Raw genomic sequence first — 27,559 nt, 5'->3', positions numbered from 1 at the left:
GTCAAATTCGAATGACGTTTTAGTAATGTATGACAGTATGAGTTAATCTGTTGATTGATCGATCGTTAATCCAGTAGGCTAAATGATTTCATCCACTGAACACTGCTGTGGTAATATAAAAACACTCTCCCAACAGCATACTGTTTCTTTTGAGCCTAAATCCTAGTCAAATTAAAATGATATAGTTGTATATATCACTTGTGATGGTATTTTGTATAGATATGGCCAGACGTGCAGTCTACCAGTCACATTAGAGCGACAGCACTATGAACGCCCACAAGCGACTTCACAGTACAGAGACTAGCGACATGCAGCGACAAAATCGCTGGCAGTGTGAACGGGGCTTTAGGGGCAAACACTTTCTGTAATCACGTTGCTTAGTCGCCATTTCTTTATATATATATTTATTTACTACGGGACAGACAACACCAAATAAGACTGAGACAGACAGAGAGCGCTTTGCTGAAGATCAGAAAGCTGACAGCCACTGTGAAGCCGGCTCCCTTTATAGCTTCCGCTTTCCGCCGGCTTATGTCACGGGATGACGTTGCACCAATCAAGATTGGACTAAGTTGTACATGTGACTTCAGGGGCGCTGACGCTGGAGGGATCCCCAAAGGTCGTCATAGTGACGCAGCGGTAGTTCCCTCGGAAGGGAACTAGAACTAACACTTCATAAAATCACTTTAAATCATTTTTACAATCTAAAAACATTTACATATTAAGGCATCTGCCTCTACATCTTTCATTTTGGATTTAAATGCGTTTAGCGAGATTAATTCAGTGAGTTTCAAGTCCTGAGAACGCAAAAAGTGTCGCCCATTGCTTTTCTGTATGATATGAACACATAGGTAGCTTGGCAGCAGACCAAGAATTGCCTTATATATGAAAGTGTACCAATGGTCATCCAACCTGAGAGTATAGCTCACAGTGGTGAGTCAGCGCTTTGCATGCGCTTTTGCATGTCTTGGCGACCATGTTGTGAGACGCTGTGTGTTTCTATATGAAAGCAAAAGCAGCACTTTATTTGGCCTTCTGTACAAACTGTAGCCTTCAGCCAAATCTGAACGAGCAATTAGAGAGAACTCACAAGATTTTTCAGGACAGTCTTGCACACTTACTTCCTGTCCAGTGGCGGAGCCAGGATTTTTTCATAGGGGTGGCCAGGCAAGGGCCAGCAACCAGTCTGGGGTGGCACAGAAATCTTAATTATTTTATCATACAATTTTTTTTGATAATGTATTGGACTGTTTTAGTGCCTACACAACTGAATAAAGTTAATTTGTACTTAATTGTAATTGAGATAGTAGTGAATTAGGAATCATGGAATACTGAGTGAATTTTTTTTATTATTATTATTACCCACCACCTCATATTCAAATTAATTAAATAGTAATAAAAGGGCACACACTATAGCTAAAGTTAAACTTGCTCAGTTAGCTTGGTTCTGGTTCTCAAAATATCCAATTGCTTGTTCTACATTGTTGCATCTTCATGGATGAGATAACATGCAGATAAATACTGTAGTCCAAAGATTATTCAACCTTCAATGCGTTTTATATAATCAATGAACTCTTCAACCAATTCTGAGTTTGTCAAAAAAAAGTTTAACTTTCTATATTAGTTGTCAAAATAAATAATTGCAACAGTTCTATCATACCTAAATTAAAAAGGAAAACAAAAGTTCTCTTTTGAATCCCCATGTGCAAGAATGTGAACAAGGCGGAAGTCAACAGCACATAAATTAAATGTTATCTTTTTCATAATGTAATGTTGCCAGAATGTAAAATTAGTTATTTTATGGATTTAAAAATTATCCATTTTTGTTTGTCCTTTACAAATTAACGCAAAATGAATGCCTATCGTCTAGTACAAATGCACAGTGCTCACATTTATTTGGACATTAAAACATTACATATCAGTTTGTGCCTTATTTTGTGATCTCACATAGCAGAATATTTTAATCCAGACACATGTGACGCATAGTGGCGGATTTAGCAATTCGGGGGCCCAAGGCGAAGGTAGGTAGGCTATGGGCCCCTCCCCCATCCAATCTTTAAAAGAGAACAAAAGAAATATGTACCGACTGAATGGTGGATAGGCAGGTAAAGCTAATCTATGGGGAAGTAAAAGTTAGAGAGGAGAAAAAAACGTTTCCTTTAAACCCTGCATACACTTCTTTACTCCTAAACAGAAACATGTTACAATGTTTACATGGTACAATTTCTGGTGAGCTATGTTTTTTTTTGTTTTTTTTGACAAATTTCACCATTTCAATTCAATTCTTGTGATTTGATTCAATATTGACTCATTTGGGTAAATATTAGGTAATGTTTCACAAGATAGGCGTTACTTTTTCTCAAGAAAAAAAAAAAAAAGCCCTATTGGCTGGTATAATTTAAGGTTAAAATAAGTAATATAGTACACATATTTAGCCAAATACTCTCTATAGCTTTTTTTCTAGCCAATTAAATGGCTTTCCTGAGGTAAATGTTATGTGACGATTGTTCTCCAGCTGTTTTACCTCTTTCCGCGGTTGAAAAACACTTATTAATCAATATTATGAATGAGGAATATACATTTCGGTAAGTTATACTGTATCTTTCAACATTGTTATTTCGTGTTTATTTACTGTTAGCAAGAGATGATCAGTTCACGTGCCGCTATAGGAATCTGTCACGTCACATTAAAACGGCAAAACGGTATTTATTGTTTGAATTTCGTAATAGAATTGACAGAATCTGAGAGCTGAGATTTTTTTAAATATCATGATTCATAAGTAAACTTCTCAGTTTTGTCTGTCGATCTCCGTGTCCTCTTTGCTTCACGATTTTTCTGTGCGTTGGACGTTGTTGTTGCTGATCTGTAAGTTATCCCCAACAGTAGCCGTAAAAAAGTGTGTCATCTTTGGCAGCGTTCCCAAATACTTATCAGAGTCTTTTCACTTTTTTCTTTTATTTGAGCCGCTTGGGTAACTTCGAAACTTAAAATTTTCGCGTTTAGACTCGTCTTGCTCGGTTTGTGTATTTCCCAGTCCTCCTGTTACTGCGTGTTGTTTATCTTTCGCGCCGCGCACCTTTACAGACTTTTTTGCTTTCCTCCCACTTCTTCCTTTTTTCAGCACCGCTTGGGTAGCTAGCTTCGCTTCATTTTTACTCTGTCTACTACTCTGTACACTCTGTCTGTCACTCTGTACACTCTGTCTGTCAATCACTTATTTTTCTCCGTCAGTTTTTTGGCACAGCAGATCACTTTCGCAGATGCGCAGTAAGTGAGATAATGGAATAGTCCAATGTAGTGAGGCGGGGGGCCCCCTCCTGTCTGCAACACTAATGATTTGATGCCATTTTTCGTAAATGGAGTTTTAGGAATATATAAATTAAAAATAAATTTAAAAAAAGCATAAGTTAATAGGGCATTTTGGGGGCCCCTAGGTAGCTCGGGGCCCAAGGCAATTGCCGACCTTTGCCTAATGGTAAAGTCCGCCCCTGATAACAAATACATGCATGCAGTTTTGACAGCTTTAATCGCCTTCTTGATTCTTACATGAGTTAATTGACGACAACTACGGCTACAGCACGCCGCATTTGCGCGTGATGTGCGTACCGCAAGCACAATACAGCCGTATGACAGAAAAGTGAGTTAGTTTTACTGACATTTGGCCTGAACAACATCTCATCTTACATCTCATCTCATAGCCAACTGAATAAGGACTTCCCTTTTCTCAAACACCCTTTTCCCAGCATCTGACAGAAGTGTCACAAGCTTTCACACACATCTTCTAAAATAAAAGTAGCATCAGAAAAAAAAGAGAATTAGGGGAGACCGGGGACAGTTGCAACACTTTTTGCATTTCTCTCAGTTACTCAGAGACTATCTCACTTCCTGTTGTGCAGGGTTGAGGCTTGTTGGTGTATTTTAAGTTGAGAGGTATGGACTCAAATGTCAGTTTGCTGATCAATGCACAAGCCTTTTCTGAGATGACAAAGCAGTCACTGGTTCTTTTTGTTTGAATCGTCTTAGTAACCTTCCTGGAACTGAACTGTTCTCATCTGTGAATTAAACCTTCATTATTTCTGTTAGTTCAGTTAGTGACAACAACATATTAAATCATCTGCTCATCTGGCCCATTGTCCTTCTTGCTGTCACCTGTAAAATGATCATGTGGGCTGAGTGGTGTTCTGTCCCCTTCTGGGGTCTTAACCCCTATATTACTTTTTACAATTAGTCAATCCAGCTCAGTTATCTCATTGTTTTGAGTCCCACTGTTAGCACACTATTTATCAGGCATCTTGGACAACACTCAACCCACTTTGCAACAAGAAAAAAGTTACACAACAATATTTCATACTTTTGACAAAACGTAAGCTCCTTCATGATATGCTGAAAAGAAATTCAGATGTGTTATGCTCCTTCATATTCTGAAAGGAAAGTCAGATGTGTTAGGCGCTGCGCAATTGTGGTACTGTTTTTTCTTTTCTTTTCTATTGTCACTACAGTTTCGACCAGGAAATTAACCAAATCCATCCATGGTCATTATTGGGCAGAATATGCCCTGTGGGCCCACATATCAAATTTAGATACAGCTGTAGGCAAAATAATGGATTTGCCTTGGTGTACACCATCTCTCACTCATTCATACTCAGTCACTCATTGGCCAGCACACATTCTTCTTCCGCAGGTTGTGCTCTACACTGTAAATGATTTCTGTTGTTTTCACAGTATTATTGCTGTATTTTCAGTGAAAGTTTACTGTAGAAACAGTTTACAGTAAGTTGCTGTCAATTTTATAGCTTTTACATTATTTTTGCTGTATTTCCAGCTTTGTCACCGTATAACTATTTACAGGAAAGTTGCTGTCAATTTATGCTTTTCTTTGGTGGGGGGAAGAAAATAATTACAGTAATTCTTATACTCCTGTTAAATTGATGACAGTATATTCCAACAGACAAGCCCGACAGAGGACATTTTTTGGTTTATTGAGGTTATTTCAGCTTAGGAATTTTATAATACATCGTTTCATAAGGTAACCCATATATTAAGGCATTTAGAATATAGTTAAAAAAAAGTTTAAGTTTGCTTGAGTGTTTTTTCTTCTTTTTTTTCTTTATGGTTGCCAGATTTGGTCACAAATCCAACTAATCTCAAAGGTTATAGCCTAAAATGTTTGAATGGGAGATGTAGTCCCATCCAGTGATCAATAATATAGGCAATATAAAATAGATAGAAATCGATTTCCATGATTTATTATTATTATTATTATTATTTTGCTTTAGATTTACACACTTAATTACATAAAGAGCGAATCGCACGGGATATACACCTGGCAACCAATCATCTAACCGTCAGCCGTCAAACTCGAATTTTCCATTTCATTCTGACTGACTTCGAGGACGGAGCACGCAGAACCAGCAAGAACTAGCCAGGTAAGATGTAAAATTGTATTCAAAATCTTAAAAATTTGTATTTCTAAATGTTCCACCACTACAAATGTGAAGATATTCGTTTTACCATTAACTGTTAAGTATCCTAATCGTGGTGAGTTTGAAAGGTAAAGTTAAGGTAACGTTAGCTTTTTAACGCGAACATTCTAGCCAGTTAACGTTAGCCAAATACTAGTTATCACAAGGTTTGATGTTAATGTCAGTTATTATTTTCAAGTTTAGAACAAAGTAATCGAAATGTTCTTGTTTCTGAACACTTGTGTGTAACTTAACGTTAACGTTACACTGTGTGTGTGTTGCCTGTCGCGATCGAGGCCTCATACAACATGTTAACATATAACGTTATAACATAACCCCAGTGGCGGATTTAGCAAATCGGGGGCCCAAGGCGAAGGTAGGTAGGCTATGGGCCCCTCCCCATCCAATCTTTAAAAGAGAACGAAAAAAATATGTACCGATGAATGGTGGATAGGCAGGAAAAGCTAATCTACGGGGAAGTAAAGGTTAGAGAGGAGAAAAAAACGTCCCCTTTAACCCTGCATACACTTCTTTACTCCTAAACAGAAACATGTTACAATGTTTACATGGTACAATATCTGGTAAGCTATGTTTTTTTTGTTTGTTTTTTTTTGCTTGACAAATTTCACCATTTCGATTCAATTCTTGTGATTTGATTCAATATTGACTCATTTGGAAAAATATTAGGTAACGTTTCACAAGATAGGCGTTACTTTTTCTCAAGAAAAAAAAGCCCTATCAGCTGGTATAATTTAAGGTTAAAATAAGTAATATAGTACACATATTTAGCCAAATACTCTCTATAGCTCTTTTTTTTTCTAGCCAATTAAATGCCTTTCCTGAGGTAAATGTTATGTGACGATTGTTCTCCAGCTGTTTTACCTCTTTCCGCGGTTGAAAAACACTTATTGATCGATATTATGAATGAGGAATATACATTTCGGTAAGTTATACTGTATCTTTCAACATTGTTAATTCGTGTTTATTTACTATTAGCTAGAGATGATCAGTTCACGTGCGGCTATAGGAATCTGTCACGTCACATTAAAATGGCAAAACGGTATTTATTGTTTGAATTTCGTAATAGAATTGACAGAATCTGAGAGCTGATATTTTTTTTAAATATCATGATTCATAAGTAAACTGCTCAGTTTTGTATGTCGATCTGCGTGTCCTCTTTGCTTCACGATTTTTCTGTGCATTGGACGTTGTTGTTCCTGATCTGTATCCCCAACAGTAGCCGTAAAAAAGTTTGTCATCTTTGGCAGCGTTCCCAAATACTTATCAGCGTCTTTTCACTTTTTTCTTTTATTTTAGCCGCTTGGGTAACTTCGAAACTTTAAATTTTCGCGTTTAGACTCGTCTTGCTCTGTTTGTGTATTTCCCAGTCCTCCTGTTACTGCGTGTTGTTTAACTTTCGCGCCGCGCACCTTTACAGACTTTTTGCTTTCCTCCCGCGTCCTCCTTTTTTCAGCACCGCTTGGGTAGCTAGCTTCGCTTCATTTTTACTCTGTCTACTACTCTGTACACTCTGTCTGTCAATCACTTCTTTTTCTCCGTCAGTTTTTTGCCACAGCCTTGTCACTTTCGCAGATGCGCAGTAAGTGAGATAATGGAATAGTCCAATGTAGTGAGGTGGGGGGCCCCCTCCTGTCTGCGACACGACAATAATGATTTGATGCCATTTTTCGCAAACGGAGTTTTAGAAATATATAATAAAAAAATAAATAAAAAAATAATAATAATTAAGCATAAGTTAATAGGGCATTTTGGGGGCCCCTAGGTAGCTCGGGGCCCAAGGCAATTGCCGACCTTTGCCTAATGGTAAAGTCCGCCCCTGCATAACCCTACCGGTAAGTTATGTTCTACACTAATTGAATGGACAACCACAGTGTTATTAGTCATATTATACATTTTATAACGTCAGTACGATGCACATTTAAAGTGAATACACAGGCAGAGAAAGTCCCGCCCAATGAATTCTCGCGTCTCGGCATTTCAGTTATTGAATAAGGCACTAAAATTCAAATAAGTAATCTCTCTGTGTACGTCTATGCAGTGTTGAATATGTTTTTCATTTCTTTCAGCATGTACAGTTGTTCGAGATTGCAGTGTGCTGAGGATGAGTTTTACTCCTTCATTAAAAACAGAGGTAAGTCATTTTCAGTTATTGAATAATGCACTAAAATTCATAAGTAATCTCTCTGTGTACGTCTATGCAGTGTTGAATATGTTTTTCATTTCTTTCAGCATGTACAGTTGTTCGAGATTGCAGTGTGCTGAGGATGAGTTTTACTCCTTCATTAAAAACAGAGGTAAGTCATTTTCAGTTATTGAATAATGCACTAAAATTCATAAAAGTAATCTCTCTGTGTACGTCTGTGCAGTGTTGAATATGTTTTTCATTTCTTTCAGCATGTACAGTTGTTCGAGATTGCAGTGTGCTGAGGATGAGTTTTGCTCTTTGCTTGGCCCTGCCAAGTCTGAAGTGTTTCTAGTTTAATGAATTAAATTTTAATAAAGAATTTTAAACTGACTTCTGTGTGTTGTCATAATTGACGTAACATCTAAAAATCAGTAATGTAACTGTGTGAAATATTTTTTGCATACACAACTTTAGCTTTCATTCTTTTTTTAAGTGTGTAACAGATTGTAGTTGGTTATATGTTGTGTATATAAAAATACCATAATCAATTATACTGCATAGTAACTTTACAGTATTTTAAAATACAGTGCAAAAACAAGCACTGTAATTAATTTTACAGTATAAAAATGCTGTAAGTTATTATACGGTATGCTGTGAAGTACTGTTGTCAGATTTACAGTAATTTTACCGTGGAATAAAATACTGAAGCTTGCTGGATATTTGTTGCCAGTAAGTTACTGTTGATTTTACGTTAAATTTTTTACAGTGTATATGCGGAACTTGTAAATTTAGTTGTGGAATTCAAAAGGTCTGACGGACAACGTCACAACACAGCTACGCAAACACTATTTAGATGTGTCAGTGATCTTAACGTTTAGTTTAACACCGTTGTTATAAACCCTTTTTTCTTTTTCTTTTTTCAAACTCTAATAGATTAAATATTTCAGAATAATAGGCCTTAGTATGGTGCAGTTGAGAGTAAGACCGCCAATTGTAATTTCTCAAATGCATTTTTTCTTTCATTTGTTTGGTCTACTTTTTCATATTCTTTTTATTTCTGCTCATGAGCTGCTTTAAGAAGAAAATTGGAAATCTCTACCTAATCTTGGAAAATTGGAGATCTCTACCTAATCTTGGATCCATGGCCAACAACATTTCCATCTCATTATCCCAGTTTTGACAGCATTTTTGATTTCATAATTTTTTGGACTTTTGGAGTTATTTTTCCTTCTCCAATCTATCTCTAGAAACTTATTAAAACAAGATGGAGTGACTAGTATCATGGTTTTGCAAACAAAAATAATAATCATTCTTTGACATTTTGTGTCTATCTTTTTCTTTGCCCTATATGTCTAATATAATAGCCCTCACTATACCAAATCCAGCCTCAGTTTTAACTATTTGGTGAGCTGAGCACCCACTTCTCTGTATTTTCTTTTTCTTATAGAGCTGGACTTGTACCTACTGAAAAAGCAGAGAGGGTTAGTTTAGCAGAGAATATAAAGAATTGCTATGAGACCAGTGAATAATCAGAATGAATAACGTTAATATAATAATTAACCAAATTTGAAGCAGTCTCTAGAGTGTTCATAAGTTTTGTCACACCTGTCGTGTCGTAAGGGTCTGTTCTTCTGTTTTTAGCTTGGCTGTCGCTCTGCATGTTTTGCCAGTCTAGCTGTCACTCAAAGGCCACTGCAGAGTGGAGAATAGGCTCTGTTGTTTCTCTGCCTCTTCTTAGTTTGGGCTTTTTATCGATCCTGCCAGTTTTGCATCTCAGTATTTCTCTTTGTCCTCAGGAAAAGTCTCAAGTGAAAGTTTCACCTTTTCCCATATTAATTCAGTCTTTCTGAGTCTTTTTGATTGGTCAACTTCAGGAGGGGAGCTGAGAACCCCTCACCCACTCTCTGTTCTTCTCTCTGCATTTGCGTCTTTGCCCTTTGCCCTCTTGTTGCTTCCACAGGACACTGAAGCCATCTGGAATTTGAACACTCAGAGATGTGCATGAATCAAATTGAACTTTTACATATAAGCTATTAGTTCTTTATCACATTCCACTTTTTAACCTGCATCTTTTCACTATTTCTTTTTATATAAAATCTCACTGGTTGACAATAGCATTTCCCCCATTCTATTAGTAAAGCAGTTCTTCATTGCAGGAAAAAGCAATCTAGTTTTGTTTTTCTATATCAGCAATAACTCTGATGATCTGAGAATAATACAATTGAATAATTTCCCCTATCATAAAATTAGACTTCAATCTTTCTTCTATATTTGCATGCAGTGTTCACAATAATCTAGTTTCTCAACAAACATCAATGAGTTCCTCTTATTTATTTACACTCAATCAACAAATCCCATTTCTAAGATTTTAAAATTTCTGTAAAGTATTTTTGACTTTTGAAACTTGGTCACTCAATTTTGCTAACCTTCAGCACTGCACCAGTTATTTTTCTCTTAACACAAACTTATTAATCTGCAATGGAATACTTTTTCCACTCTGTCTTCAGGGATAATGAGATACAAATTTTAGACGTCTTCAGATATAATATATAATATATTAAGCACGTGCAATCTTATTTATATTCATCTATTAATATATCATTACATTTATTGATTAAATATAAATTTTATTATGTTAACTTATTTTATACTACAACATTCTATATAGTTAATATCTTGAAACAATTGTTTTCCCTTACTTTTCTTTCTTTTTTTTTTCTAATACACACCATTTCAGTCCCCTTCATTCACTGGTCATCCACACGTTCTCTGTCCCTTCAAGCAACCAGGGTCAGAGGTCACTTATTTTCAACCACAGCCACAGTCACACAGGATCCTACAGCACACCAACATGATTTCACACACTCTTCTTTCTCTACTCTGTCAGATCTGAACAATACATTACAAATGTCTGCAGATTAACCATCTATATAAGCTAAACTACACCTGTATCAATCAATGCCCACTTACAGGTATAAAACATCAATAACTGATATCCTTATATCAGTACGCTTGTCATCCATCAAGGCCCACTTGACAAGTAAGACATAACTATCCTATTCCATAAACCTCTGTGATTCACTTCCTCAACACAACAGAGTGAAATAAGACCTAACTTCTACTGTGTTCATGCTATTCTTGTATCCATCAAGGCCCACTTACAAGAACCCACAGATCAATAATTGATATCCTTATCAATAAACTCAAACCCTCTGTGTGCATGCTTTTTGCTCATCATCCTTCAAGGCCCTCTTGATTGAACAAACACAGAACTTTACGTACAGTACGTACGTCAAAACTCTCAGCGCTAAATCAGCATCCCCAGTAGTTATAGAATCCACTCAGGATTAAACAAGTACTGGCAAACACTATCGGGAGCTCCCCCAAGCTATTACCAACTACTTGACATTTACAAAGACAATGCATGCAATTATTTCTGGTATCAAACATCTCAGTTTTTAAGTTCTTTAAATTTGGAGAAGCTTTTTCTTACCACATCCGGGCCACTGGTGACTAACACATACCTTATTCAAAAGCAAAACTGCTCACCACAAAGTACAGCGGCCACTGTTGTCTGTGTAAGTCACCAGCGATCCCTTCGTGGCTTCTTCAGCTCCTAAGCCACGTCCTGCCGGGGTCGCCATTTGTTGTGGTTTAATTATTTCTTTTCAGGGAAATGACTTCAGAGATTTTCGATACCAGAAATATTAGACTTTATTAACAAACAAAGCCGAGAGACCCTCTGCAGAAAGAGCCCCTGCAGAAAGATTGTCCAGCAAACGTATATACCTTCTCCTTCTCCCAAATATGGTAATACATTCTATAGGTATTTTGAGAAATAGTTTGTACCATGTGACATTACTGAAATAGAATTCTCTGCTGTAACCACACAGCTCTCAGGTTCCAAAGTCACCCAAAGACATACACAGACAGAAAGGAAATAATAGTGTACAAAAAACAGTTAAATTACTTATTTTCTAAATAATAAAATCTTCAACACTAGACCAACCTATTGTATATATTAAACTTGCATATGTCTGCTAATTACCCATACCATTTAAAGATGATATATGACATATCGTTCACAGTTTTTATTTGAATGGAAGAAGCCAAATGTTGCAACTGACCCCAACCCAGGGGACAGTTGCAACACAACCCAGGGGACAGTTGCAACACAACCCAGGGACGGTTGCAACATGTTAAAAATACCTTAAATTTCAATAATTAACTTAAGCTTTTTGTCTCAATGAGCACAGAATTCTGAAAATATTAACTGTTTTAGGCCTACTATAATATTATAGTATTATTTATTTCAATAATATTATTGTAGCCTATAATTTATTTATTTAGTCATATTTATCAAATAACAGTTATTGAGTTTTGTTTGTTTATGTGTAGAACATAGGCCTACATAGATTCAGTGTGTAGGTGTTACAGATGCTATTCAATCCCTCCATATTTCAGTGTCAGACAGGAAGAATTGAACAATTTGCAATGCAACAAACTTTTATTAAACATGCAATTTATAACTTGTTGCAATCGTCCCCAACCCTATCAGCCATGACAGAACATCATACGCCTGCTAGACACACTGACTTTGACACATGCTAACCATGTCACTTAGAAGTCAACAAAACAACAATTCAAACTAAGTAAGTTTTGATTTATTCATACAAAATGTCAGGACAGTATGACAAAAATATATCTCATGAAAAAATGTACTTTCATACCTCCAAAACAAGTTTTATTCAATAAATGCAGCAGCAGAAGTTCAATATGTCTACTGTCTTCTTGGTTGGGGGAGGGTCTAACTGTGCATGTGCAGTATGAGTGTCATCACTCTAGCTTGTTTCTGATTGGAGAAAAATGACATGTTGCAACCATCCCCATGTTGCAACTGTCCCCGGTCTCCCCTACGTTTGTTGTTGACTGCACACTATTCGACTTACTCAAAACGGCCTTGCAACCCACCAGTTGAGAAAGATTGACTCTATATTTACTATGTGCATATCACTGTTTGTATGATGTCCTGCTGAAGCTCATTCGGCACTTGCATATTTCTGCACTCGTTTGACTTGCGCCTGGCGCTGAGGTGAAGTTGGAGTGTGCGTCTGAAAAATCTCACGTTTTTTGTGGTCTTAAAAAGACGGTTCAGCGTTTTAAAAAAACGCAATTTTTGTCAATAAAAAAAGAGACAGAAACAGCAGTTGTGAGAGGGGTGGCCAAAGGGGTGGCCAAGCTTAGACCCCCTGGCCACCCCTTAGCTCCGCCAGTGTTCCTGTTGCGTACACGCGCTCTCAAGTGGCCAAGACCGTGGCTATTTGGAAAGGCCCAAAGAGTTGAGGCCCAAAGATCTACATTTATTTTTTAAGCAAATATGAGCACAATTAGGCTTCAGTTTATTGCAGATGTGTGCATTTTTGATGTGTGTGTGCAACTGTGCATGGCTGCTTGCTTCTCATAGTCATGTGATACTATATGTCAGCTATAGGTAAGGGGTGTCTTGGCGTAAACATTTTTTTATGAATTTTAAAAATATTTGTATAGGACAGAGTATTTGAAAGTATTCTGTATTAATATAATGTTAATATAACTTTTTTTTTTACACGGATTGATACCAAATAAGTATCTTGTGAGTATCGACCCTTTTTGTGTGTCATCTGGATGAAAACTGACAAAGAACTGTCTGTACAGGTTGAGCTAAGCAAGTTAAGAGGGTCACACCCTTCAGCAAAACTAAACATTTCCATTTATGCATGTCAAACATGTTTGTTTCCTAACCTATAACACACATTATTAGAGTTGTCAAAACTTGGTCACAGATCAGAACATTCAGAAGGTCTCTCAAGTACAATCAGAGCTTGCCTATCCTATCTACAATGCGTTTACATGCACGTTCTGGCTGACTTTTCCTTTAGTTGACATGACATGGTTAGACTCAGATGGTAATAACATATATTAAGTTGGGTGTCCACCTTAGAGATAATACCCATAGCCTATTTATAATGAAATAATCATATTTAAAAATCTAATATTAAAATAATAAAATATTTTTTGTTACTACTGTGAATCTATATTAAATTATTATGGGATCTCCATCAATGCTTTCATAATCTTGACTTAAAAAAATGAAAAATAATACATTTTTATATTAACATATTTTATTACAATCAAGCGTAGCGTTAGTTCTGGCAGGTCACGTTAGTCAAGCTCGCATCAGCTGACTATCAGCTGATCCACATCTACCTATAGGAATACGACGCCTATCACCGTATACATCAGGGACGTGCACACAGACATTTTGAGGGGCAGGGACTCAAGTGAAATAAAGGGCACTTCTCATAATTACGTATTTCTTTTCTTTTTTTAAACAAAAAAGTATATATATTAAAGCAACTCTGACTTCCTTTTTAAAAAATTAATTAAAAAAGTTAATTAATTTTATCTTCCTCTAACTCACGCAATTGTTTCATTTTCAAAAGATGTCTACAAAATAATCAGTTCACACAGAAACCATGGTCTCCTTAGTATTCACTAGGTTTATAGAGCAGCAAAGGAAACCAATGTGCATGTTTTGAAAACATTTTCTATGCTACTAGTTTCAAGTATATATTTAGAATAACCTAAATAACTGCATCAAGCAGAGGGGCATGTTTTACTAATAATTTGTTTATTTTTGCACAAGGCACTACATCATTTTAATTATTTTGGTGTTATCAGAATTCATAACACTTTAAAATCAACACAAATATTCACTCTAAACTGAAGAGGGCTGTTGCTGCTATTTTGTTAACTTTACTGAAAAAAATCACTGCAAAAATGATTGACAAAATACAAAAATACAGCAACTTAATAAAATTATTATTAGAGATTTCAACTGCTCTCTCAGGTGTAACACTTTCAACATCTGAGTTATCTGTTCTCTCTTGGGTTTTGCTTCTGGTACCTGGTTGTAACCATGCATTTAGCGATTTGCTACTCTTGGCTGTTTCCTGGCGCTCCTTCTCCTTCCTTTTCTGTATCCTTTCTTTTTTTGGCATTATGCTGCCTGGCCCTGCAGGCATGATTAAAATTCATTGTTTAAATACTTTTTGTTTCACAAGCAAAGTTTCACTTTTTGTTTCGGAGCGCTTCAGAACTCCTGACCTGATATTTAGATATACTATTCTTCAATAAATATATTTGTTTGACAGGGAAGCTGTGCGCAAACAGGAATATATATTATTTTTCAAAAATAAAAAAAAAGCACCCCAGAAAAAAGGGCACCTTCTCTCCAGGAATAAAAAGGGCAGGTGCTCAAGCCCCCTTTGATGTCTATGTGTGCACGTGCCTTGTATACATATAGCCTATAAGCTCCTTCAGTATTATCAGCAGCTATCGCGTTTCTCAGGAACTAATTACCCTCCTCCATCCCCAGCTCCTCCTCTCTCTCGTCAGTCAGGATTTGGCATTCTGATTCCCTTCGAATCAGAATAAATTCTCGAATTATGTTGTACTTTAAAATCTTGAATTAATGATATCTGCAATACATTCATGTTGGTTCTGTTCGGTTTACCCCAAGGGGGGTTATTGCTGCTCTCCCTGCTCTTATCCATGCTAGGGTGCATGGATGCGCAGGGAGTTCTCGCCCAGAACGGAACCATACCGCCAATCCAAATTGTATGCTAATTGTCAATCATATTTGACGGTAGTGGTCCTGACAGAAGTATATTTATTTAACAAAAAAGTACATACCTTACTATAAAGTGACTGTTTTGAACAAGTATTAACTTAGATATTATTAAAAACATATTTTTTTATCTAAAGTATTTGAATCAATACTATGTGCCTTTTGCCCCATGCTGGTGAGCCTTTTACTGCATGTGTGGGATAAAAGACCCCCTTCGCCACCTCATACATTTATACGATTTTTCAATAAAATGAACCACTTTTGTGATTTATTTTCACACAAAGTTTGTTGCTCCATAAATGTTCAATACAAACATATATATATTTTTCTGCAATCATGCACTTTGGGAGGAGTGAAAAGCAAATGTTTTCCCTTTTGCACCCAATGTGACAGGAACTGCCACGAATAGCCTGATGTAGCCTATTGATAAAGGCTTGCAAATGCCATTTATCTATATTGTCGGCTTAATTGATTTGCATGTAAACCGGCCCAACAGGTTATTTCAATAAGCTGATTTTTGTGAGTTGTCAGCGTAATGGTGTATAAACATGCTCAGTGATGACTGGTAACACACATTTTCACCGTACTAGTATGGGTTTTTTCAGTTTGGTAGCTGTATTGATGTGGGCAAAATCTACAGGATATATGACTTATTCCATAAGGGTGTTTTTATGTAATTTGATGAGTTGCATGTAAAGCATAATAGCCCCAAAAAGGATTTCTTTAAAAACTTGCAGATAAGACATTTCGTTCAGATTAGACATGCTAGTCTTACCCTGAATAGCTAGATTTTTTTCTTACGGATACTGAAGTTAAACACTTCATATCCCAATTTTACTCTATGATAAGCCATTACAAAGCAGACAATCTGATTTTGTTGCAGAAGGCATGGAGTAAGAACTTATAATGTGACATTGACGAAAATGTCTGGGAACATATCAGACTACCCTTGAATATTTCAGTCTGCAACAGATTCAAAGAAATGCAATTTAATAGTGTGCATTGAGTAGGCTATTCTCAACTTCTGAAAAATTACTCAAGTGCTTCTAGACACTTAATTAAGAGTTTGCATTAATACTGAGGTATTATCACATCAATTCACAAACCAAATAGAAAGTCAAACCAACAAATAGTGATAAAGAGTAAATACATACCCACTCAGTACCATCCCAAAGACTACAAGAGTCATGAAAACAAGATTCTTATGGTGTGGCATTATTCCTGGATTACTTGTGTCCACAATGACATGAAGTCATAGACTAAACTGGAGGTTAAGCGAGAGGAATAAACCAAGAGAGATTTAGAACAAGGAAGGAGGAGTCTGTTGCCATGGTGATTTCAGAGTCAAATAGACACCATGGTGGGGCCCTGGATAAGAACACAGGTATGCTCAAAGCAAACACTCTCTGACAATCTCAAAGCCATTAGTCGATGATAACATTTTAATAAGCCCCAAAGTCTACACAGGGACAGGACTATTAAAACTCTATTTTACTATTTGAGCATACTGTATATACTGGGAAACTTATGAATATTCATTATTATTATATTATTGGATTTTAACTCATTTGATAGTAAACAAAATAAAAACGTGTGAATTCTCTTGAAAATGAAATATTTGTTGTAGAACTGAGTTAAGGTGAAACCAACCTCAGGAGCCAACTCAAAGGAGTCAAGAAATAGCCTAATAGATAGAAAAAACCAGAGGTGGACAGTAACAAAGTACATTTACTTGAGTACTGTACTTAAGTACACTTTTTGAGTATCTGTACTTTACTTGAGTATAATTTTTTCTGGAAACTTTTTACTTTAACTTCACTACATCTGAAAGACAAATATCGTACTTTTTACTCCACTACAATTCTGTCGAACTCCTTGAGTAGAAAGTAGTAGCGTCAGTCAGGGGATGATTTTGGTTGCAGGGAGCCGCAGGGGTTGCATTTTGCAGGGGTTGCATTTTGGCAGGAAATGAAAGTCGGATTGACGTCAGAACTCGACTGATGTTGGTTTTTTGACGTCAACCCGATTTTCGTTTTCAACCACAACACAACGTCTGCTCAATGTTGGAGATTAATGTCAATCTGGCATTGGATTCTGACATCAATCTAATTTACTTTTTTTTAACATTGGGTTTGGTCTTCTAAATGTGAATTTTGTCATTGTTTTGGAGCACACTTGCTTATAGATAACAGTACGGCTAACATATTCATACTAAAAGCCACAAAAAAAAAAAAAAAAATAGGGCAGTATTTGAGTGAACAGCCATTTGGGTGTCCGATACCATTGTGGTTTTAATTAATAAGTTTTATAGACTCTACTGAAGTTTGCTTCAAAGAAGTGCAGCGCCAGATCAGAGAATGTCTAATAGGAAGAGAATTGGCACTCTCTGCTTACTTCCGGTTTCTGGACTGGCTGCAGTAACACGTCTCTGTCCATGCGGGGGCGCTCGCAGGCGAGTGCAGAATGAATGGAGGTCTATGGCGAAAAACCCTCAAAATCCACTTTTCTCAGGATATAATTTTTTGTCTAGTAATTTGAATGTTGTATTCGAAAGGAGATGCAAAGAAATTACACATTGCTCGGTGTTAGATTTTTTAGAGTCACTTATTTGGTTTAAAAAGTCTTTTAAAAGGTCAATGACGTCAGAATGCTGACGTCATTAGCAGAATGCTAGCGTGTTATGGGCAACAACAACTCAAACTGTAAGAAATCGAAAAGAAATAAGTACTCGTTCATTCAACTTTCGACCTATAACCCATGTTGAACTTGCAAAACCTACAATAAAATCTGAGATTTCTCAACGGAAATCGGGTGAAAGAGACACATTTAGCCGTCTAGCCCCATAGACTCTCATTCAGTCTGCACTCGATCGCGATCACCTCCAGTGGAATTCTAATGGAACTGCAACCAAGATCGATACAATGGGGCTAATAGGAAGTGCCAAGGCTCTCCGTAGACGGGCTCTGGCCAGATAAACAACGGTCGTCGCAGACTTGGACTTTTACTTTATCAATCAAGAGTGGGAAGTCAAGACACCAAACAAAGAGCTGCCAGTCACCACCGAAACAGAAGTTTTAGTTCCAGCTGTTTTAGTTGAGGTCTGCCTTTTTCGACTGTTTTCCTCTCTTTCTGCTACTGTTTTTACAGTGCTGCCAACTCTCATCACACATTCACCGTGAGACACGCAAATTTCATACTCTCTCACGCCACACATCCATTTTCTCACGCACAGAAAAATTGCGAAGCAAAGAGGACACGGAGACCGACAGACTAGACAGAGCAGGTTACTTATGATATACAAAAATCTCAGCTCTCAGATTCTCTCAATTTTATTACGAAATTCAAACAATAAATACCGTTTTGGCGCTTGTAAATGTTACGTGACAGATAGTAATAGCTAATAGTAAAAAAAACATGAATGAACACTGAAAGATACAGTACAACTTACCGAAATGTATATTCCTCATAGCCTACATAATATCGATCAATCAGCGTGAAGAGGTCAATAACATAGCAGAACAATTGTCACATTTACCTCAGGAAAGCCATTTAATGAACATAATATAGGCTATAGCACATAGTTGGCAAGAAAAAAAAAAATAGCTATAGAGAGTATTTAGCTAAATATGTGTTCTATATTACATATTTATTATATTTTTACTTATATCATTAAATAAAGTTGTTATTATAATAATAAAAAAAAACGCATTATATTTAATTTGAGTTATTTTTAACCTTAAATAATAGCCTACTACCAGCTGATAGGGCAGTATGTTTACAGCATTAGGTGAGTTGTTTTTTTCTTGAGGAAAAATAACGCCTATCTTGTGTAGGCTACCTAATATTTATCCAAATGAGTCAATATTAAATCAAATCACAATAATTGAATTGAATTGAAATAATAAAAAAGCGTAGCTTACCAGAAATTGTACCATGTAAACATTGTAACATGTTGTCACTAAACCTAATAAAATTCAGTTTAGTTACTAAAATGTTAGTGACAATGTTATGTTTTTTTTATTATTTATTTATTATTATTTGAAAGAGATTGTGAATAAAACTACTGTATATTGTAATGGCCAAACTACTTATTAAAAGAAAATAATTGACATTGCTTCTGGGATTTTAAAATTGCTCATTATTAAAAAAAAAAATTATTTTATAAACTTGTTAGTTTTATGAAAACACAAAAAATAATAAACACTGGCTCTCAAATTTAACTTAATGGATATATACAGGGATGACAAAAAACTAAATTAATCAAAATGTGCTTTATTACTACATTTGTTTACAAGTAACTTTATTCAAGTTAAAAAAATAATAAAATCAATAGGATTTACGTAATATACTGTAGAATTTAGCTCTTTTTTTTTTGGTCACTGGCGGCCACCCCGTTTGGAGGCAGTGCCCCAGCATGCAATAAACTGCACTTTTAATGCTTTCAAATAAACAATATTCAATTGCATTAACTATTCTTGAATTGACCAAAGTGTGTAGAGGGAGAACATAAAAAATATACCTTTTAAAAATGTATGTTAAAAATCCACTATTGTTTTATACAGAATTGTTCTATAGTCTATGCAGTAGCCTATTTAATGTAATTACATCAGATTTTTAATTTTAAATTACAGAAGAATTAAGAGTTATCCCTTTAATTAAATCACAATATTTAAATTACTTGGTAATTAATTACACCCAACACTGTATAACAGTAATTCCTCTTTTTGTTTGGCGCTGTTGCCATGGTGACTCGTAATATCTGCGCTCCATTGATAATGGCTTTTTATAGTTGTGGTGCACGCGCTTAACTCAGAGTAGGTCAACTCAGAGTTGATTGAACTAAGAGTTCAAGTTTTAACTCAGAGTTGGTTGAACCTCCTTATTGAAACAGGCCTCTGGTTCGTTGTTTTGTTTTATTTGATTACTTATTAAATATCCTTCCTTATCTGCACTTGACACTCGTTTCACTTTTTGACCTGCCGTGACACAAAACAATAGAGAAATAAATGCACATTATTTAAAAAAAAAAATTTAGGTGATCCATGAACAGGAGTTCTGGGGCCTGTTTCAATAAGGAGGTTCAACCAACTCTGAGTTAAAACTTGAACTCTGAGTTGATTTACCCTGAGATGGGAAACTCTGAGTTTTTGGTTTCAGAACAGCTGAAATTAGTTAGTTCAATCAACTCTGAGTTGACTGACTCTGAGTTAAGCGCGTGCACCACAACTATAAAAAGCCATTATCAATGGAGCACAGATATTATGAGTCACCATGGCAACAGCGCCAGATAAAAAGAGGTCTTCATATTTCTTCACATTTTAATTACTGTTATACAGTGATGGGTGTAATTAATTACCAAGTAATCTAAATACTGTAATTTAATTAAAGGGATTACTCTTAATTCTTCTGTAATTTAAAGTTAAATCTGATGTAATTGTATTAGACTATAGAACAATTCTGTATAGGCTATTTAACATACATTTTTAAAAGTTATATTTTTAATGTAACCTTCTCCCTCTACACACTTTGGTCAATTCAATAATAATTCATGCAATTGTATATTGTTTATTTGAAAGCATTAAAAGTGCAGTTTCTTGTCTCTCCTTGTATTGTTTAAGTGGTTGAGGTTGATATGGGATTTAGTAATTAGTAATAAGTAGACCAATAATTTCTAAAGCTAGTCATTATAACATTTATCTAATTACACTGTTGAAGATGTCTTAGTTAGTAATACAAGTAACTTGCCCAACTGTTATAATATCAGAGGTGAAACTGGAAGAACATGTTATTCAACCTAATTTTAATTTTCATGTAGGTGCAATCCTGCAGGCATTAAAAGAACATGGCAGCAGCTGAAATTTAAATATAAAAACATAATTCAATCAGGTAAGGCTTGAGCATAGTATGGGGGTAGGCTACCTGACTTTACAGCAGTGCAGCAGCGATTTTTGCTGAGGGAATTCCTGGAGGGACTTCAGAGCCAGTCCCAAAGATCCAAGGGCCTTCATAAAATGTAAGAGGTTTACATACGTGTTATTTTTTATATAGGCTATTTTTGATATTTCCATTTATTTTACTTTGGGTTAGGATTTTTGTTGGTCCCAATAGATTCTGATGGTAATATCTGTCTTTTGGAGCCTCCTGTCCCAACAGAACCCCAGGCAGTGTTAAGTCGCCTACTCAATACACCAGAAATGATGACAAATAGTGTTATAAAGTGCACTCAACCAAATGCTCATCACATGGGGATAACTAGTTTCTGCTGCCACAGAGAGGCCTACAGAGGTAATGTTAACATTGTGTGTCTACACATCAAACAATCTACACATTCACATTTTTTCACATTTTTATGTGGAGTAGCCTATAGAATCTAAGTTTAAATCTAAGTATAAACGGGTATTCTTATCTCTCCCTCCGCCCCCAGAGTGTGGAAGAACAGCAGGAGGACGGTCCATCAACTTCTGTTGCACAGATGAACAGTTCAGTGATTTCCAGTAAATGCCACAGTTTAATTCTGTAGAATTTGTTTAGAACTACATTATGTAACTCTACTACTGTGTTTTCAGCTGCCAGTTAAGGAGTTATATAGACTTCATCTTATTTTTTTTACAAAGAAAGAAAAAAAGCAATATTTTATTTATTAATAAAAGATTAATTGTATTAATAAAAATTTACTGAAAGAATGAATGAGGTGTTTAAACACCACTTCCTCTTTAAAAAGGGGGAGGAGACCGATAGAAACTCTGGGTTTACTGAAGAAAACCTGCTCCCGAACAGGTTAGGTTCACAGAGTAAGTTACCATGGTAACTGACTCTGAGTATAAGTTACCTCTCTTTCTGAAACAGGCTTGACTTACTCTGCTTTCTCAGGTTTAACATATCTCCCATTCTGAAACAGAAAACTCAGAGTTTCCCTCATTTCAGGGTAAACATACTCAGAGTTTTCACTTAACCTCCTTTCTGAAACAGGCCCCTGTAATATGCATGTGTGAATATTATGTGTTTTTTCTCTAATGAGGAAGCAACTGTTTTTCAGTCACTTTACCCGAAGGCTAAACCAAATCCCCAGTGTATTAGAACAAATTAACGCAGTTGAAAATACCCATTGTGGTTTGAAAACGCATCACTGATTGGGTAACACCCACTAGCATTCCACAAAGATATGCTTTCATGATTCTATGATCCACTACTAATACATATTAGTACAATGTCACTGTCACCACCCATGCTGTCAGCATTCATCAAAATACTTTTAACCTTAAAATGTAAATCTCAGCCAAAATTATGGTTTGGATACAAACTCAACATTTTATCAATGTCACCTTGCTATCTTTATTTTTGTTCATAGTCTGATCTGTATTATCTTAGAGTTGTATGTTTCTGATATATGGACATTACTTGGACGCAGCCACAGATTACTCTAAATTTGTCATGATTCTGCCCTCGTGTCCTTGATTTTCTCTAGTCTTGAGGCAGGATCATGACAGACCCGTGTTTTGTGTGCAAGCACATGGCCTTTTGTTTGGGCCATGTGCTTGTGTTGGTTACTTAACCCCGCCCCCTTGTTATCCTCGTTTTGTCATTATTGCTTTACCTGTGTCACCTGTTATTTTATCATTAGTCTCCCTATTTAATCCCCTTGTGTTTGCTGTCCTGTGCTGGTTCATTATCTTACCTTGTGAGTATCCTGTCAAGAGTATTGTTTAGAGAAAGTGCTGATTCTGTATTTGCTGTTGGTTTATCGTCTAGTTATCTGTCAAGTTAGTCTAGTTTAGTCACTCCTTGTCCTGTCCATGTTTAGCCCCCTCGTGGGTTTTGTTTTCCCTGTTTTTTTGTCCATTAATAAACTGTGTCAAGCATCCTGTCTGCGCTTGGGTTCATCCTCAAATTCATGACAAAATTGTAATGTAAACATGCATTTTCTGTAAAGATGCTTTGAAATGATATATGTATTTTGAAAGCGCTATACAAATAAATGTGAATTGTGTCTCTGAATTGTACAAATCTTTAAACAAATGTTGCCTAGGTGGAGCAGCTGAAAATTAAATATAAAAACATAATTCAATCAGGTAAGGCTTGAGCATATCATAGGTGTAGGCTACCTGACTTTACAAACATTTGACATATTAAATAACTAAATAGCATCCAGTGTCTAGCAGTGCAGCAGCATTTTTGGCTGAGGGAATTCGACTTCAGAGCCAGTCACTCCTGAAGATCCAAGGGCCTTCATAAAATGTAAGAGGTTTACATACGTGTTATTTTTTAGATAGGCTATTTTTGACATTTCCATTTATTTTACTTTGAGGTTGGGTTTTTTGTTGGTCCCAACAGATACTGATGGTAATATCTGTCTTTTGGAGCTTCCTGTCCCAACAGAACCCCAGGCAGTTGTAAGTTGCCTACTCAATACACCAGAAATTATGACAAATAGTGTTATAAAGTGTACTCCACCAAATGCTCATCTTCACAGGACGATGAGGATAAATAGTTTCTGCTGCCACAGAGAGGCCTACAGAGGTAATGTTAATATTATGTGTCTACACATCAAACAATCTACACATTTGGATTTTTTCAAATTTTTATGTGGATAATCTTAAGTTTAAATCTAAGTAAAAACGGGTATTCTTATCTCTCCCTCCGCCCTCAGAGTGTGGAAGAACAGCAGGAGGACGGTCCATCAACTTCTGTTGCACAGATGAACAGTTCAGTGATTTCCAGTAAATGACACAGTTTAATTCTGTAGAATTTGTTTAGAACTACATTATGTAACTCTAATCTACTACTGTATTTTCAGTTGCCAGTTAAGGAGTTATATAGACTTCATCTTATTAAAAAAAATTAATAAAAAAAACTGCAGTAAAAATAGCAATATTTCATTTATTAATAAAAGATTAATTTGATTAATAAAAATGTACTGAAAGAATGAATGAGGTGTTTAAACACCACTTCCTCTTTAAAAAAAAGGGGAGGAGACCGAAAGAAACTCTAGGTTTACCAAAGATAACCTGCTCCCGAACAGGTTAGGTTCACAGAGTAAGTTACCATGGTAACTGACTCTTGAGTATAAGTTATCTCTCTTTCTGAAACAGGCTTGACTTACTCTGCTTTCTCAGGTTTAACATACCTCCCATTCTGAAATAGAAAACTCAGAGTTTCCCTCATTTCAGGGTTAACATACTCAGAGTTTTCACTTAACCTCCTTTCTGAAACAGGCCCCAGCACAGGACTGCAAACACAGGGAGACTAAATAGGAAGCAAACAAAAGAAGGTAACGAAGAAGGCAGGTGGGGCAAAATAATAAAGTATCAGGTAACAAGATGGGAGGGGCCAGACAATTGACAAGAGAGCACCTGGCACAAGGAATACAAGACAAGCCATGTGCTCACAACAAACCAGACTCAACAAACACATGACAAACCGAGGGCCTATACCATGAAGCCGTTTTAGGTGGCTAGCCAGCTATGTTCCAGTTTAGTTTCCGCCAACCCTGGGTTTTAGGTACTATGAAAGTAGCTCGGCTTTAATCGGTGTTCATCGCCATGGTATCTTACGCTGCACGGCTAACCTGCTCCGGGGCAGGTTATGTTCTGGATTCAAGATCTCAGACCGAAGTTTGACCAATCAGCTGTGAGCAAAGAAACATATAGGTGATGTAACTAATTCCCAGCGTCTGTTCTCTGTTGCAATGGTTTCACCTTTTCTCCCAAATCCTGTGGACATCTCCGCGCAAATTGTTAGACGAGCACTTCGTAGAGAAAGAGTTTTTAGTGTGTTTTTGTGAGTTTTTTTGGAGTGTTTTTGAGGCTGCAGCCACTGATCTGGATGAGCACATCTTACATCAGCTTCTGTGAGGACATGTGTGTCCCCACTAGGACTTTTAATGTATTTTACAGTAGATTTGAAAAGCCTGCTCTCACACCCGCTCTGACCGTCTCTACACACAACCATCAATACCCCCCTCCAGTGGCGGAGCAAGGATTTTTTCATAGGGGTGGCCACTGGCCAGGCAAGGGCCAGCAACCAGTCTGGGGTGGCACAGAAATCTTAATTATTTTATCATAAAAAATTATTTGACTATAATGTATTGGACTGTTTTAGTGCCTACACAACTGAATAAAGTTAATTTGTACTTAATTGTAATTGAGATAGTAGTGAATTAGGAATCATGGAATACTGAGCGAATTTTATATTTTTTTTATTATTACCCACCACCTCATATTAAAATTAATTAAATAGTAATAAAAGGGCACACACTATTATAGTGATGAAAATGATGAAAATGTCCTGGTTTTCATTATTTTTCATTGGGCCGTTAAGCATATGAAACCGGCTAATCAGCGCGTTCCTCAATCCGCAACGGCAAGCAGAGAGCAGTGCACGTCAGAAAACAGAGGCCTGTGTGTGTGTGTGTGTGTGTGTGTGTGTGTGTGTGTGTGTGTGTGTGTGACTGTGTGTGTGTCAAATCAAATCTGTCAAATGTAAGAAATATTTGTGAAAGGTTACTTTAACTTCTTAAAGTGTTATTTTACTTAAATTAAGAACACCGATAAAGTTTTAAAACGATCCAGTAGCCTTCTCATTATTTTTTATTTTGTAATATTCTATTGATGTAATATTAAGCCTTCTAAACAGAACTCATTAAATGTTATTTTAAAGGAGAACTCGGTAACTCTAGCGAACTCTTGTCACTTCTTTGCTGATTTTCCCTTTTGTTGTCGCATGTTTTCCCCACGAGCTCCCCCTACAGATTTGTATTACTATGTTTCTTGTTGTATTTGTATTTGTATATGTGCACTGGAAGCTTCAGTACCAAGAAAAATTCCTTGTGGGTGCAAGCACACTTGGCAATAAAGCTCTTTCTGATTCTGATTCTGATTCTACAGCTGTGGGGGGGCGTATATTTCACAACAGTCGTAAAAAACTCACTTGCGGCGGCCTCCTCCCCCTCTCTACCGCTGCTCATGTGCGTTTGTTCTGATCGGAGCAAACCAACTGTATCGCGTGGAGCTATGTCTACCGAGGTGGGTAATCTGGTAATACATCATACATGCGTGTGTGTTTATGTCGAATTGCCGTAAAGCAATTTGTGTTTCGCGCTCGTTCTCGTTCTAGTTCTCGCTTCTCACCAGACTTCCAATTTCTAACTTGCCGGGACGGTAGTGTTGCAAGTTGCAAGGTTGGTTTTCCGCCTGGGAACGCTGGGGGGAGCGGGGAATGTCACCAATATCACCAGAACAGGTTGTTTAACCATCCAAATGATTTCTAGACAGTTTTATTAAGTTAAAAAAGTTACCAAGTTCTCCTTTAACTCACCAGAGTGTGAAACTGAGAAAAATGACTTTAAAGTTTGTTTTGTTGTCCAGCCAATTGTATGATAGGTAGGACACTGAAAATTTGCCAAGTAGTTGTCATAATGAATATATTTATCTACATAAAAAAAATTTGACCTCAAACTTGACCTTTGACCCTTATTCGGAAGTTACTGCATTCTGCCTTTGCATTATCTGCAAAACAATAATGGCTCATACAAAGGCAAAGTACCTTAACTTCTCATTTATTGACCATTTTGACTTTTATCACTCTATAAAAACATTGATAACAATGATAGTCTTAAAGGAGAACTTGGTAACTTTTTTAACTTAATAAAACTGTCTAGAAATCATTTGGATGGTTAAACAACCTGTTCTGGTGATATTGGTGACATTCCCCGCTCCCCCCAGCGTTCCCAGGCGGAAAACCAACCTTGCAACTTGCAATACTACCGCCCCGGCAAGTTAGAAATTGGAAGTCTCGTGAGAAGCGAGAACTAGAACGAGAACGAGCGCGAAACACAAATTGCTTTACGGCAATTCGACATAAACACACACGCATGTATGATGTATTACCAGATTACCCACCTCGGTAGACATAGCTCCACGCGATACAGTTGGTTTGCTCCGATCAGAACAAACGCACATGAGCAGCGGTAGAGAGAGGGAGGAGGCCGCCGCAAGTGAGTTTTTTACGACTGTTGTGAAATATACGCCCCCCCACAGCTGTAGGGGGAGCTCGTGGGGAAAACATGCGACAACAAAAGGGAAAATCAGCGAAGAAGTGACAAGAGTTCGCTAGAGTTACCGAGTTCTCCTTTAAGGTCTTTTGCCTTTGTAGGGCAGTATAGCTAAAGTTCAACTTGCTCAGTTAGCTTGGTTCTGGTTCTCAAAAATTCCAATAGCTTGTTCTACATTGTTGCATCTTCATGGATGAGATAACATGCAGATAAATACTGTAGTCCAAAGATTA

At 36.7% G+C, this 27,559-nt stretch overlaps 1 protein-coding gene across 1 annotated transcript in view; it reads right to left on the bottom strand.

Annotated features, from left to right (window-relative positions):
- LOC309500086 (histo-blood group ABO system transferase-like) overlaps window positions 1-16,582 on the bottom strand; it is a 40,469-nt gene extending 23,887 nt beyond the window's left edge. The window contains exon 1 of the mRNA XM_082171651.1: window positions 16,432-16,582. Within this exon, the coding sequence (XP_082027777.1) occupies window positions 16,432-16,493 (62 nt within the window). The 5' untranslated portion in view covers window positions 16,494-16,582. The remainder of the gene's footprint in view (window positions 1-16,431) is intronic.
- Between the last annotated feature and the right edge of the window lie 10,977 nt (window positions 16,583-27,559).

Source organism: Leuciscus leuciscus (genome assembly GCF_965113295.1).
Source record: "Leuciscus leuciscus genome assembly, chromosome: 5".
Classification (NCBI taxonomy): domain Eukaryota; kingdom Metazoa; phylum Chordata; class Actinopteri; order Cypriniformes; family Leuciscidae; genus Leuciscus; species Leuciscus leuciscus.
The sequence above is the reverse complement of the archived record's forward strand: the minus strand, read 5'-3'. Positions and strand labels throughout refer to the sequence as shown.